Source organism: Heteronotia binoei, chromosome 4, assembly GCF_032191835.1.
Source record: "Heteronotia binoei isolate CCM8104 ecotype False Entrance Well chromosome 4, APGP_CSIRO_Hbin_v1, whole genome shotgun sequence".
Classification (NCBI taxonomy): Eukaryota; Metazoa; Chordata; class Lepidosauria; order Squamata; family Gekkonidae; genus Heteronotia; species Heteronotia binoei.
In genome coordinates this window covers 119,976,861-119,992,415 of record NC_083226.1, presented here as the reverse complement: position 1 = coordinate 119,992,415, position 15,555 = coordinate 119,976,861, and the positions used below count along the sequence as shown (strand labels likewise).

The window sequence follows — 15,555 nt, the reverse complement described above, 5'->3', positions numbered from 1 at the left end:
TCATTCCTCTCAAACAACAGTCCTTTAGGCCACATTATAAAGTGCAGCAAGTCTCAGAAACAGTTTGTGATGTGACATTTGGGTGTGCTCTTCAAAGAAATCAAATCAAAACTCCACTTGGTAAGTGCAAGCCGCCTTCAGAGAATGCAAGGTAGCTCTATGCATCTCACCTATGGTGTTCTGAGTTTAGTTCAACAATGAATAAAATGCTTAGCATTTATTAGCTAAGGTTCCATGTTTCTGAGAGAAACATTTGCCAATATGTACAGCAGCAACCTCTGGTGGTCTGAATGAAATAATGTATCTGTAAGCAAAGAAGAAATACGTAAAAGGAATGTATGTATATATTCATCATCTTGATCCTGTCATTAATATATTAAAAAGATACTTTAAAATGATCAGAGGATAGATTTGTTAACAATTAAAATCCACAATGTCTGAAATCTCCGTACACAAAGACTTTTTCTTATTATTGAAAGGCATATCACATTCTATGCATGGAAGTTTTGCTTTGCTTTGAATGAAGTATAATCCTATGAAATATGACATTTTCCTTTTCACTACTGAATTCAGTTGGCAAATGTTGTCAAGAACAAAAAATTGTCTTCTAACAAAATACTGTAAGTAAGCTTTCCTGCTATAATGTATGAAATGAAGTTTATTGCTCAGACCAAATCAGTCCTCTTAAGAAGCACTAATAAACACTAGCAAATTATTTGATTTTTTTAAATGTAGCTAGAAACAATAAGCATTTTAATCTTTCATTCTGTAGTCTTAAAAGTTTAGAAGGTACCCATAATCTTGCTAGTTAGTAATTTCTGTTTATATTCTTTTCATAGCCTTGTTTCTATTATAATGGCTCTGGTTCTGTTATCATTTTTGTAATTTATGAATGATTACTCTAGAAAAATGTGTGGAATACCAGAATAATCTGCAAGAAAATTTGGCAACTCAGAGATATCTAAGCATAAACTTTAGATATAAATATAATAATCTAATTAAACTATGATTCTTGCAGACTTACTTAAGAGAAAGTTCCACTGGAATCAGTGGGACTTGTTCCTTAGTAAAACATGCATAGGATTGGGTGTAAAATAACCCAAATTAGAATGCAACCATTGTCAAGGTTTTGAAGAATAAACCACAATATTCACAGAACAGAAATTTTTGTCTGTGTGTCTTTTTTTCTCACCTACCTGTAGTTGTTTTTGCATTTTAAAATGACTAGTTCTGTCATTTCCCTATGCTTCTCTCTCTGTAGAGGCACAGAATTGATTTTCTTTATTCCAAAATGCTTTGCAGACATGCCTGTAGAACTAGTTCATGGGAATATCAAATACTGTTAATCTATAGCAGGAATTAGCACAAATTAGCTCACTTCAATTTTTAAGACATGCCTAGTATACAATAGAGCCTTTAGCATGGGTGAGCCGTCCATGACTGACCCCTCCTCAAAGAAAACCCCCACCAAGTGCTAGAAATAAGTAATTCATGTGCAATCTTGTAGTATTACTGACTTTGAAAAGTAGCAGCACACTATCTTGTTCAGGTTCAGTCTTCTTTATTCAAAGGTTAGTAAATAAACAAAATTGCTTATCTTAAAATACAATACTAAAGAAGTGCTCAGGTCAATTTCTAAAAGTGTAAGTGCTGGTTACAGAAAATTAAAATGTATCTTTACAGATGAAGCTTCATTGCTCTCAGATGAAGTCTATTTATTTTGACTTTATAATCTCTTCCTTAGGCATTTGACATGAATAGATTGCAGGTTCAACGAACACAAAATTAGATTGAAAGATCTGGCTGCATGACTGGAAAGTACTTCTGCCCACACAAGAGGGGGTTTCCAGTTCTCCATCCTGTAGCCCCCAAGAACAAGGTTCTGAGCATCAAGAGATCTTCCAGAATGGCTGGGGAAGGGACAGGAGGCTGCATACATGGAAGAGAATTAGCAACCTCCTCCCCAAATGCTGACTTGCATCCAAACTGCAGAATCTCAAACATTTCATCAACAGGCAAAAAGGTCCAGTGCATAGTATTAAATGTGATATTTGTACCAAACTTCAGGATGCAAACACACCCTGTCTTGTGAGTAAGGAAGATGCTCCACATAAGAGAGAAAAATATGTGATAGGGAACTGACTGAGACCTTGTACTCAGCATTAACAGTCAAAGACCAATTGTCAAGGAAAACAGGAGAACTCGTCCTGTCTCTGGGCACATTCAGGAAACTCCAAACCTCCCAAGTATTTGTCATATAGTGAGACTGATGACTGGGCAATGATTACAAGTAGTAAATAGAGGAAATATACTACTGAGTTACTTTTTGTAAACAAGTATTTTTCTCACTTTCCTGTTCCTATTTCATTCATACATATTCTTCCGAGTTGCAACTAAGCATGAACAGTAAAACTAATTAGTAAAACTCTTTTGGTTCTATACATTGAACTCATCCAACATTTAATAATAATGATTATGTTAAAAATTAAAATGTTTCCTAAAATGGTTTGGCAGTTCAGTCACCATAGACACAGCACCCTAACAACACTGGAGGATTTCTGACATATTTTTCTGTTGAATAACAATACTAACTCTATAAAAAGAGCTTTGAAAATTGCATGAATCTGTCTACAATGTATAATGCATCATATGTATATGAAGAAGAATATGTCAAAGTGCAAATAATATTGTTTGTGCCCCCCGCAGAATTAGAAATCCTTGGGTAGCGCTGTTATAACGATCCCATGCTGCTAGCATTACAAAGTGCAAAGGTTCACTGGCTAAGAAAAGAAAAGAGCAAGGAACAGAATTTCCTCATTGCACTATTCTTGAACTATTCTGGCTTAAATATTTATTAAGATATTAATAACACTCTCCCTTTATCTGCCTGCAGAAGTTTAACTGAGATACAATGGACAGCTGCTCATACAAAAACAGCACATTATAGGGCAACACTAGAACCACACAAGATGAACATCAGCATTTTTGTCAAATATATTATTAATTTCCCAGACAATATACTCAAATATTGCTTTAAAAACAATCTGCTACTGTTTCTCAAGAAGATAATGGCATAAGGCTGCAAATAAACACCGTTCTGTACAATCAACATGATTCCTAAACTACATCTAGTTTCTTTATACTTTTTTACCTATTCTTCAAATCATCCTTGTTTGTTCCTTGGTGATTTATCTGATGTTCCTCTTTGAAATGAAACAGAAACATTCTGTAACTGTTCTTCAATTGAACATTCAGTAACTACCACAAAGATTAATATACAGAATAGTCTAAGCATTTGATAACTACTTGAGTAATACTGATATCTTGTTATAAAATGAAATAAGCATGTTATAAAGTGAAATGAAAAATAATTTTCTTTTATTCAATAAAATTGCAAAGCAAATTAGATAAACTTACTCTAATATACAACTGCATAGTTTCCTTTTCTTTTTGTGGATTCCGATATTTTTCGTAAAAGTCACGCCGCTTCTTTGTATCTTTTTGGATTTTATCTTTTCTTTCTCTCTTTTCTGCGGGTTCATCTGAAGTATCAGAAGACAGCTGTACTTGGGCTTTTGTCTTTTCAACTTCAATATAGTTCTCATTTGGATTCAGCACTATTACCCCATAGCCTTCCTATTCCAAAGAAGACCGGGGGGGGGGGGGGAGGGAGAGAGAATATGCACAGATTTTTGTTTTGAAATGGTTTACAATTAATTTTATTTATGTAAATGTACATTTAAGTAGTTTTCATAAAGTTAACAAAAGATATAATGGTTTCATTCTTTTGTGTTTGTATTTGAATGCGTTAACACTGTGTCCATTTCTATTCACTTATTTGGTTGGTTCTTTAATCTTTTTAGAACATTTCAATATTTTATGCAGTTCATCAGGAAAAAGTTGAAATAAAAACAAAATGTGAGCCTAGAATAAGATGTGATTATGACTGTGTGTGGTTAATACTTCATTAATAAAACTTCTGCAATTAACAAGGATACTTCTAGGGAAACTCCCCCTGGAAACTATTCAAAACAGCTTAATGTTGCAGTCCTGTATGCACTTGGACTATTTAAACCCCTCTAAAATTGGTGGGATTCAAACAATCAAACTGTGTACAGGATTGCAGTCTAAAGTATTAACAAACTCTTGTCCAATAGTATATAACTTGTAAATTGATAGCAGCAGTAACAATAAATCAATACCAACAATGATTGTTTGACATTGCTCAGAAATCAATGAATTAGTTTTCACTTTAAGACATGAACATGTTTACTGGGATTAAGTTATGCATTATGTTTGCAATTTTCAATAAAAATATGTTAAGCACTTTGCTGTTGACTGATGAGGAATATCTAGATGTATGTAATAGGAGAAAACCAGACATTTTGTTTAATAAATTAGGAAACAGAAGACAAGTATGAAAGCAAGAAATAGAAGAAAAACACATAATTTTTAAAAATGAATCTAACATTATACAATAATTCTTTTTACATTGTAACTAAAAATAAACTTCAGGGATTGAAATAGAGCCTACTTCAACCTAGTTAATAAAACACATAATTTCTGTCTAAGAGCCAATTCAAGTGGAAAGATGAAAGACTACCTATTGATGATCAAAATTAACCAAACCTACACAACAAAAGTTACTTTATTTAGTGTTGCTTTATTCTAATCTGTGTAGCCATTCAAAAATCTTGTAATGCATTGTAATAACTGTCAGGTAGACAGATTGTCACTGGGTGATTTTCTACAGTTGGACACACTTGACTAGTTATTAAAATCACATTTGAAGAAAGTTCTTACTCCTCTTCCTTGTGCCTGTACAAGTTTTCACGCCCTTCTCAAATTTCTACTATACCTTCTCCTCCCACCAAAACTAAGTTAAAGAATACTGTTGCACTCTGTTAAGCAGGGTGAAATAGAGGCATTCAGTACACAGTCTGTGGTGTAAGGGAACATGGTATAAAGGTCACCACAGGCCAAAGAGAAAATTGCCTCCTTCTAGATTCTGAACCATGAGTAAGTGGTCTCCTGTCATCTTTCTTCCTTGCTCTCTCCTCAGAGTAAACCTAAACATTCACACATATCCACTATATGGTTTAAATGGAGTGGCTGCATATGATGCACAAATAGTATATAAGCAGAATCAATGAGATATTTATGTAAATTAGTTTAGGATCAGTTGTCCAGTTTTTCAAAAGTAACATTAAAAATCAGATTGTTTCCTTGAGGGACTAAAAACAATCAGTATTAAAATAGTGGCAACTAAGCAAAGTTTTCATACTGTTTTACATAAAAGGGGTGTGGACAGGAATATAACTAACTCTTCATAACCATGCAGAGATGGTGCTCTGCTGTGTTCAAGTTTGCTATCCATGTCCATGATCTGCTTACTGTGAGCAGATGTTTGGTTGCATTGATTCTTTCTCCTATCTGTACGATGCAAGATGTAAAATTCATGTATTTGTTATGGTTTTACATGTGATACTGAAATCTGAAATTGTGTCCAGTTTTTGCAGCTCACAAAAACAGACACACATAAATCATCAGAGAAGTAAAATTTGTCTAAGTTATTGATTATGTAACTGAAAATTACATGACTCATTTGTCCAATTTTATGAGGACATAATGTCAATTTTTCGCAGACACATCAAGAGATGAAAAATGAATCCATTTCAAAAATCACAGCTACATAAATCAATTAAAGGATTTTTATCAATTAGATTTTAAACAGCATAAACCATCCCTCAGAATGTCTTTAAAACTTCTTTCAATGTACCATATTTGTTAGAGTAACAATGAAATGTAAACAGCAGTACTGTATTGTGTGTTTCACTGTTTCATTCTAAAAATCCATTATAGACTTCATTTTGTTTGTAAAGAAACTTGACATAATGTCATATTACTTTTATATCTTTTGTCCTCTGTCACTCCAGTCTAAATTATATAAGGAAAAATATGCATAGGAAAGAAAGAGGATTAGGAGTAACATACAATAGTTGTGCAGATGAAAGGATGTAGAAATATAACATAATGTATAAAACTGCAGCAGAATTTAACCTCTATCAGTAGTACTAAATTGTTACCAACCTAACCTATAAAAAGTTAATCTATGTCTTTAACCATAGGATGACCTTTGTTTCCTCTGCACCTATAAAAACAAAGTAGTTCTGCTAGAGGTTTAATTTTTTAAAAAGGGTCTCAAGTATTTCTGTCTTTAAACTGTAGTTCTTGAGTATAAGACTTTTAAAAATGAGTTCTTCATTTTCAAAATTTAAAACAAAAATGAACAGTCATCAAATTACCAGTGTCAAACCTCATGCCATTTCCATATATAACCACCAACTTAAAGCCATGCTGACCACTACTGCAATTTTAAGTAAAGATTTTAAATATGCTGTGATGAACAGTAAGAGAAACAGATTTATTAAAATAATTCACAATGTATAATGTACCTTGTAGAAAACAGATTACATCATATTTTGAAAGCATCCTCCTGAGATATAAATGGTTATTCAGATGAGTAACAACAGATAAGAAACTACTAGTCCTGTACTGGTAGCCCAACAGAAATATCAGATTATATATGAGAAAGTCTCCAGGAAATTAAACAAACTCACAAGTTATTTTTAAAGATTGGTTTTTCTAGATATGCAGCAAGTTTTATATCATTTTATGAGTGGGCTGTCAAATATACTTGAAGATCATTTCAAATACTGTTTCCCCCCATAACCAATGAGACCTCAGACCACCTAAAATAAATATATGCTCCGCAAAAGTCTATGATACTGGTATCAACCAACTGAATATGGTCAATTTGAGGGGAAATACAGCATACATTAAACTTCACATTTATAGACCAATTAGAGCAACCTATTCTGAGATGTGATGTTATCAGAACCATTACTGGTGGAATGGGTTAGCTTGAGAACAAATTTGATAGAACCAAACTTTAGTTATAGACTATATCATGCAGTGCTTATACCACAAACATCTTACCAGACATGATTTCATGTTCTATCGCATCAGGTAGTTCAGTTTAAGAACAAATTTGGAACAACAGTTTCAGGAAGCTTAACGTTGATAGTGTTCTAGCATTTATATATATATGAACCTACTTGTCATTTATTAATTTAGATGACAGTTGAAGAAAAAGTATGCTTAGACAGGTGCTGGAAACAAGAATCTCAAAGAAGAAAGATATGCATGAAATGTCACACAAATGCCACAAGGTATAAGGTAGTAGAATTATAATACAAGAAGTGACTACTTTGGAAGTCTATATAAGATGCCTCAAACACAGTATATGCACAGAACTAATACAGCACAGTAGGTAGTAATACAACAGTCAATGGACATAAAAAATATTTGAGAACTGTACAAACCTCTTATGTCTGGTCAAATGAATAATGAGCTGAAAGCATTCAGCCCTGCATATTAATCCAGCAGGATGGTATACCATATGTGACCAAAGGGGTCAGAGGCTAGAGTGAAATCCCTTGACCTATGTAAGTATCTTTTTGGCCTGTAAGTTAGAATCTGTAACAGATCATTTTCCTGAGCTTTATCAATCTGATATATATATATATATATATATATATACACACACACATACACACACACACACATACACACACACATATAATTTGAAGCAAGATCAAAGTTAATCCTCCAAGGAAAAGCAATCCAAAGAGTTTAGACCTATGCATGGTTAAAATGGACATAGGAATGGTCATTCATCTTTTTGAAAGATGCATGTTCTGTTTATTTCCTATCTTTTTTGTGAGAAGGGTACCTATGTGTCACTGTTGCAACATCCTAGGTGCAACAGTAGGATGAGGTCATGACAACCAATCAGAAGTCACTAGTGAAGCGTAAAAGTAAACATAGCTGTTGGAGATGCCGCTCAGCTTGAAAAATGCCCCCTCCATTATTTGAGCAATTTTCTCAAGACGTGACCTGAGACTGAAACGCCTGAAATGTCAGTTGACTCCTTTTTGTATTTCTACCCAATGTGCATTTTGGCAACTGCACCCTGCTAACACTTTGTAATATTTTCATTTGAGTTACACCTCATCTCTCAGGCTCCTGAATTCCACTGCTGTGTCCAAGTGTATAAAAATGCAGTATTACTGCCAAACACACATTGTCCCAGCAAGTTTCAAACTTAAAATACCCCATCAAGTTAGGCAGGAAAAGAAAACATGCCACAAAAAGTTTTAAGAGGACCACCTGTTGTCTATTATTTTTACATAGCACTTACTCATAAATCATAACACAGGGTAATTAATCAAGCTGTCAAAGAAAAGGTCAAAGGTTAGGTAGGGGAGTCAGAAGGTCATGCATGGGCTGATAGAGGTCAGGGTCACACCACATTCCTCATTATCAAGTTGGGATGAGAGACGGCCCACGCAAACAAAAGTGAAAGCAGATGGAGAAGTGAGTGGATAAAAAAAAAGAAAGAAAATTTCACAAACAAAAAGAAAGTGAAAGAAGAGTGTCAGCTGCCTTCAAATAAAGAGTAGAATAGATCCAAAATACACTGAAATGTGCTCAAAAGGCCTAATACAACATAAAGAGCTATATTTTTATTATTTAAATCTAATCTAGATTTTGGATGCACTTCAGGAAGAAAACAAGCAATATTTACAGATTACATATCTATTCAGTTTTCATGGATTTATTCAACATTTTAGGCAAATCAGAAGAAAATGTTATTTTGATTATTGTCACCAAATACTGTTTCTCCTTTTCTGACTGGAACCTATGAAAATATACTAAAAACCCCTTTATATGTATGAAAAATACACTTGAACTATATTCTTCATATATACAAATGTTCATTAACACAAAGCATCATAAAAGTCCTTCTGTATGACACAAGAGTTATAAAATATTCTATCATTACACTGGCCTGAATTAGATGCAGAATACTGTGCAAAATTAGCTGTCACCCTTTCCTCAAAATCTTTGTTAATCTCATTTTGAATGTTTGCAGCTTTATCAACACATGCATCAATGTCAGCTCCTTGGTTACTGAACCGCTGTACTTGGAAGAAGATATAATTAAAATGTTTTGGCACAGAAAAGGTGAAATTGTATCTTCCCCTGTTCCCTGAGGAGTCTGTAAAACATGTAGGATATATTGACAAACACACACCCTTGTCTAGAGCCCTGACATTCCAGGTCACCTACTGCTATTTATTTCAGAACATTTACACTTAACCATACAATCACCTGCTGTGCTACTAACTTTTAATGGCTGATAGAGGTGTACAAGGCCCTCTCAGTACCACTTCTGATAACTTTAATTCTGTAAACATTCTTTTTATTTGGCTTCCATTCTTCTTCCATTTTAACATAAATGCTTCTATATTACAGTTAGTATAAGTATTATGCATAATGCATGCTATTTGGCTACCACTAGATGCCATAATGTTGCAACTATCTATAAGTTAGTACCATTATGCAAAGTCTAATTCTAGAAACAGTACAGAAGTAACATAACTGGGCTTTTTAAAAAAGAACCATGTTGATTGATTGCTGCCATACAATAGACTACAATTGAATTATCTTTCTAGGAATGATCATACATGGTAAAAATGCTCTGCTCCACTAATGACACAGCCTTCTACTGGCACAAGGAGCCTTGCTGCAATGGAAGAGGTGGAAGTCACCACTAATGGAATGGATTCATAGGATCCAACCCAATTATTGTGAACATATGCCTATACAATATCATGAAGAATGAATTTCCAGTCACTTATTTCTTCTAACAGCATTTTGATAGAAAATGAAAAGTAATACTCCTCAATTACAGCATCAACAAGTACATATTAAAGATATATACAATTTTTTTTCATCAGCTCTTCAGGAATGTTATGGTTATGGATTACTGCAGCACATACAATAGGGGCAGCCCAATCCAGACATAAGTGGCGGCCGGCCGTGGTGTAGCTGCCGTGCCGCTAGTAGACTTCCTGAGGACTTCGGCACGCTGGAGCATGGGGAGGGAAGAGGCATAGCTTGCTGTGAGGGAGACGGTTGCCATGCCAACGCCGCTGGCGTAGGCATGCAAGGGAAGTGAAGGCAGACAGAGGGGAGGACCAGCCCACCCCCCCATTAGTCAGTCCTGGCGCATGCGCCGTGGCTGATGACAGTCAGGGTTGGGGAGAGGCGGCCCCAGAGAGGCTGATAGCCAAACAGAGAATGGAGCCAATGATGGGCAGACCATCAAAGGCAAAGGAGAGACATCCCACCAACACAGAAAGGGAACAGGAGTGAGGCTGGACATGCACGCACGAGAAGCCTGGCTTGGTGGTGGGGGTGGGGGAAAGACAAGCCCATATGGGACCACAGAGAAGCCATCAATCCCCTCATACCCTCCCGCTGTCAGAGACTCTGCCAATGGCAGGCAGACAAGCAGGAAGTATGAAGTGCAGGAGTTCGCTGTCATAGACAGCGGCTGGAATGTGTGTCTGGGAGCAAGCATCCCAGCAGCAAATATCCCCCCCCCACACCCAGAGACCCCCTGTGTTGCCCTGACATCCCCTGCCATGTGCATGGAACACCTTCCCCGAGGGCCGCAGAACTCAGAGTGCGAGTGCATCAGCCACAGAACTCTGAGTCCACTTAATCAGCCCCCCCTTATTGCCCTGCGCACAACAGCCCTGTTGGGTTGGGTAGCCTGTCAGCCCGGGCAGGCTGAGGGGCAGCACTCCCCTCCCCCATCCAGCCACGCGGGGGGCAGCGTGACAACTCATAGACCATCCCCCCCCAAAACCAAGTCTGCCCACCCTCCCAGGCATTCCCTCAGAGAGGCCACTGACAGGGGGGGTTGCCCAGGGAAAGTGCAGCAGATGCCAAGCAGGAGAGACAACAGAGGGCACAGCTCAGAATTTATTTTTCCGAAACAGAGTATAACAGTCTCCCTGCTGCGTGCTGGGCAGTCTTGCCATGGGTGGGGCTCCATTCAGAGTGGTGGGCAGAAACAGCTGAGGGAGTGAGGGGGTGGTGGAGCGACACACGGAAGCCTCTGTGTTGGAGTTCCATCTGCAAAACAGAGATAGAGATCAAGAGCATCTGCAGGGTTGGTGGCTGGAAGAGCAGGCTGCATTTCAGCCAGGCGCTCTCTTAAAGGGACAGTCTCTGACCCCCTCCCCGCAACAGGGCAGCTGCCACACACACATACACCATGCCCTGCCAGGGGTTGGGAACGTGACAGAGGGCAGACCAAGGAAAGGGAGCAGGCAGCAGAACAGGGGAGTGGTTTCAGCAAATGCCGGAGCCCACTGCCTGGTTCAAGTGCCAGAGATGCTCGCACACCAAGTAGTTGAGAGCGAAGGGAGGGGGAGGCTGGGGATAGACAGTGGAACTTACCCAGCCATGGGCAACAGTCCTCGCATGCAGAGCCTCCGGGAGCCCGGAACCTGTGGAGACCTGGAAACAAGAGCAGTTAGCCCCAGGGGAGAGACCTCTCTCTCCCCCTAGCAAGGCAAAGATACTGTCAAATCAACCGCGCAGTGCAAAACCCGTCACCAATGTGCCTGCCTGTCCCTCACTCTAAGTCTGTATGGCTGGGAGCTCGCCGGCAGGACTTCCCGCCACGCGCTCCTCTCCCTAACAACTGAGTTGTGCGAGGCCAGAGCGGAAGTATTTCTGGGAGGGGGATGCTGGGGAGGGGGCTCGTCAGCCCGAGGCATGAGGGGATTGGGGAGGCAATCACGCCACTCCCTAAGGGGTTTGCAAGCTTCCACAGCAGCGGAGGCAACCTTTGTTTTTGGTTTCAACAAGTGCCTATGGGACATGCTGCTATTTTTGCTGGCGTAACATTGCACCTCTCGGGAGGGGCATGTCATGGGCTACACTGCTCAGGAAGCCGCCTAAGCCTGGCCGTGCCCCCAACTCCACCCTCTCCTTCACCTGAACGCCACACTCCGCCTCACATCCACCCACGCTCAGGCGCAGCCCTCAGGTGCTGCTGCCCTTGGGTGGAGTGGTGCTCGGGCGGCCCCCCCCGCCCACGTAACTCTCCTCTGCTGTGGCAGCGCCAGTCATATGTCGGTGCAAACCCTTCCTGCGTCCATGGAGCAGCTCGTCTGCTCCCAAAAGCCTTTTCACTCACACCCCCCTCTGGATTGTGCTGTAAAATGCTTATAGTGGGGTATTAAATTAATAGATAACATGCTGTATTCAATGTGAAAGAACTATAAAGTCACTACTGTACAATAAATAACAACCTACAAAATTTAGGGTTTGCCCTGACCTGGACAGATCAGGCTAGCCAGATTTCATCAGATTTTGGAAGTTAATCATGGTCAGCCCTGGCTAGTATTTGGATGGGAGAACTCCAAGAAATTCCAGTGTTGTGACACAGAGGTGGACAGTGGCAAACCACCTCTCACTGTCTCTTGATCTGAAAACCCTATGGGATTACCATATGTCAACTGTGACTTGACAGCACTTTCTGTCACCGCCAGAGCTTTCAAAATACCTACAATTATATAATACATGTAAGAAACATAAATACTCTTATATTATGATTTTCTCCTGCACAAGTTCAAATATGGAGAAAATATGGAGGCCATACATCCACCTAAGAACTTTTAATAGAAAGAAGCTACAAAGGAGCATAAGCTTGAACTGGCACACATTCTTCCTCCTGAAGACACCCATTTCTTCTATGGGGCAGCAGCAGAATCTAGACTTCTTGGCTTTGCCATGTATTTGATAGTACAGAATGGAAGAGAAAAAAGGAAAGTGTTAAGGAGAAGTTCTGGTAAATTTCAGTAAGTGAAGAGCAACTGAAAGAGGCAGAAGAATGAGGATACTGGGAGGAGGAGTTTAAATATTAAACATTTATTAATGGTTTAAACCATAGTTAGAGTTCTGGAAGAGCTCTTGAAAAAACAGTAGGTAAAGAGCTTTCTATTTGCAGTTTTTCTGAGGGGAAAAGCTAACTTGGTTTAATTTCATGCATTCCATTCTCAGGCCTCTGGTGTCTGTACATTATATTAAAAAACCATCATAATGAAGCTATCTATTCAGCATCTCTTGATTTTAGGGATATGCATCTAATTGGAGTATCATGTCTCTTTTACAATCTGCAAAGCTAAAACGAAGAAAGCTAAAAAGCTACTCCTGATGGTGATGGTCATGCTATGGATACAGAACTGCAGCTTTCATTCTGCAGTGTCTATAAGTCTTCTTATCCTATCCTACAAGTTACATAACAGATTTGATACCCACAAGAAAACTGTGCTTAAAGTGAGGCTTTACAACGCCTTAAATTACAGTGCCTTAAAACTCATGAGGGGGAGAAAAAACAAATCTAAACCCAGAAGTTCTCCAGCAAATTTTTCATGTGATCACAACCATTCCAGTCACGGCAAGGTTTTTATGCACCCAATTTTATGCACAAGCTGTCCCTAAATATCAATTTGCAGGGGTGCTGAACTCATTTGTTATGAGGGTTGGATGAGACCTTGTCAGGCCAGGCCATGTGTGTCATAAAATGTGATGCCAGGTAGCAGAAATATAAACTTTATAAAGGACACAGACAAACACAAAGATTATTTTTTAAAAAAAAAACATGCTTAAAAGGTTAATACTCTTTGAATATTTTATTTATTTTACAGTCTCTGATAACTGACACCTTGCTCTGACTTATTGCATCAAAATCTGGAGAATGTCTGTGCTATAGCAATGTTGAGTATGCTGTTCACGTGTTGTTCAGGTGTATATCTGTAAATTGCAAACTTACTTTTGATTTACTGACATTCATTACAAAAATCTCATGGTCAATGCTTTGAACCTAAGACCCAGAGGAAAATATGAAATGGTTGGGCATTGCAATCTTTTGTACATACGTTGCTTCATGTGCTGGTCAGCTAATGGAGAAAATAGAGGCTTTGTTCTGTAGCATGATTGAGCAAACCTGACAAAACCTGTGATGCAGAATGAAGCAAGAGAGGGAGAAGGAAGCAGAAAACAGTGAGTTGCTAACAGGTTGTGGGCTTGATCCAGCCCATGGACCGCATGTTTGACACCCCAGACTTTTTGCCAATTTAAAGTCTTTTATGTGTATGTCACAAACTACTAAAAGTTCTTTTCCTAATGACAGCAAAAATCAGTTGTTTTCTTGGCACAGATGCTTATGTTATTTTCCAATTTCTGCTACATAATCTAGTAATCTAAATAATGCATTTATATTAGATTATAATGACGACACCTCTACAGCAACGGACTAGGCCAATAAACCAGAAACTTAACATCACTGGACTTCCTACTACGCTATGGCGATTTGGAGTCCCTTTGGAACATCTAATATTGACCATCCAGTTATACTGCTACCATCGGAATTTAACAGCTTCCTGAATCATTGTATCAGCACCTATCATTATGTTTTAAAACTGATGTTTTAAAATTGTTTTTACATTTTATGGTCTATTGATGTTTTATCCTGTTGGTCATTTTTCGACCCCAACCTGTAAGCCGCCCTGAGCCTGCATCTGGTGGGGAGGGCGGGATATAAATTAAATACAATAAATAAATAAATTATGAGTTACGGTTTCTAATATATCAAAATAGTAAATTAAAATAGGCAAAATACATCAAGACAGCTCAGTTGGTGATATTATGACTATGAAAGTCCCTAGGAACATGAAAATGCAATAGCATATTGTATTCTTTATGATTAAAAATAATTAAAAACAGTGGATTAAAAAAACTCCATCCAAGTATGGGGCCATGGCTCAACAGTAAAGCACCTGCATTAAAAGCAGAAGGTCCCAGATCGAATTCCTAGCATCTCCAATAAAAAAAGCACAGACAACATTAAGACTTCTGTCCATGACCCTGGATAGCAGCTGCCACTCCAATTAGACAATCTTGATCTTCAGAGACCAATGGCCTAAGTCAGTATAAATCACCTTCGTGTAACATATTAATTTTGGAATCACAGGCTTGGAACAAAGATCTGACTACCTTGGCACAATTATCCTTGCATTGGGAAAGAAAAGCTGGATTTATATCTTGCCTTTCACTTGGAGTCTCAGAGCGGTTTACAATCTGCTTCCTATCCTTTCCCCACAACAAACACCCTGTGAGGTAGGTGGGGCTGAGAGAGCTCTTCAAGAACTGCTCTTGAGAGAACAGCTCTGAGAGAGCTGTGACTGACCCAAGATCACCCAGCTGGCTGCATGTGGAGGACTGGGGAATTAATCTTGGTTCTCCACATTAGAGTCCACCACTCTTAACCACTACACCAAACTGGCTCTGAAAATAATCACTTGCCACCCTCAAGAACCCCCATGACACCCCCACTAAAGTTACTCTTGATAGTCCTCTGAGCCTCTGGAGTCTGTTTGTTGGCAGTGCCAGACTGGGGAAATCTGGTAATCTTACCTTACATGAGCAGAATCACCTTCTGCTAACACTGTAGGATCTGTAGATCCAAGCCACAAAACATCATGCTAGCTTGTGGTAACGAATCTTTTTATAATCTTTAACCTTACGCTTACTTAAATGTGATTCTTAAAAACCTTCTGATAATAC

The 15,555-nt window shown here is 38.5% G+C and overlaps 1 protein-coding gene across 4 annotated transcripts in view; it reads right to left on the bottom strand.

Moving 5' to 3' along the window:
* Positions 1-15,555, bottom strand: part of ARB2A (ARB2 cotranscriptional regulator A) — a 485,440-nt gene that overhangs the window by 271,623 nt on the left and 198,262 nt on the right. For all 4 annotated transcript variants that reach the window (XM_060235692.1, XM_060235691.1, XM_060235693.1 and 1 more), the window contains exon 7: positions 3,418-3,636. In XM_060235692.1, the coding sequence (XP_060091675.1) occupies positions 3,418-3,636 (219 nt within the window). The remainder of the gene's footprint in view (positions 1-3,417; positions 3,637-15,555) is intronic.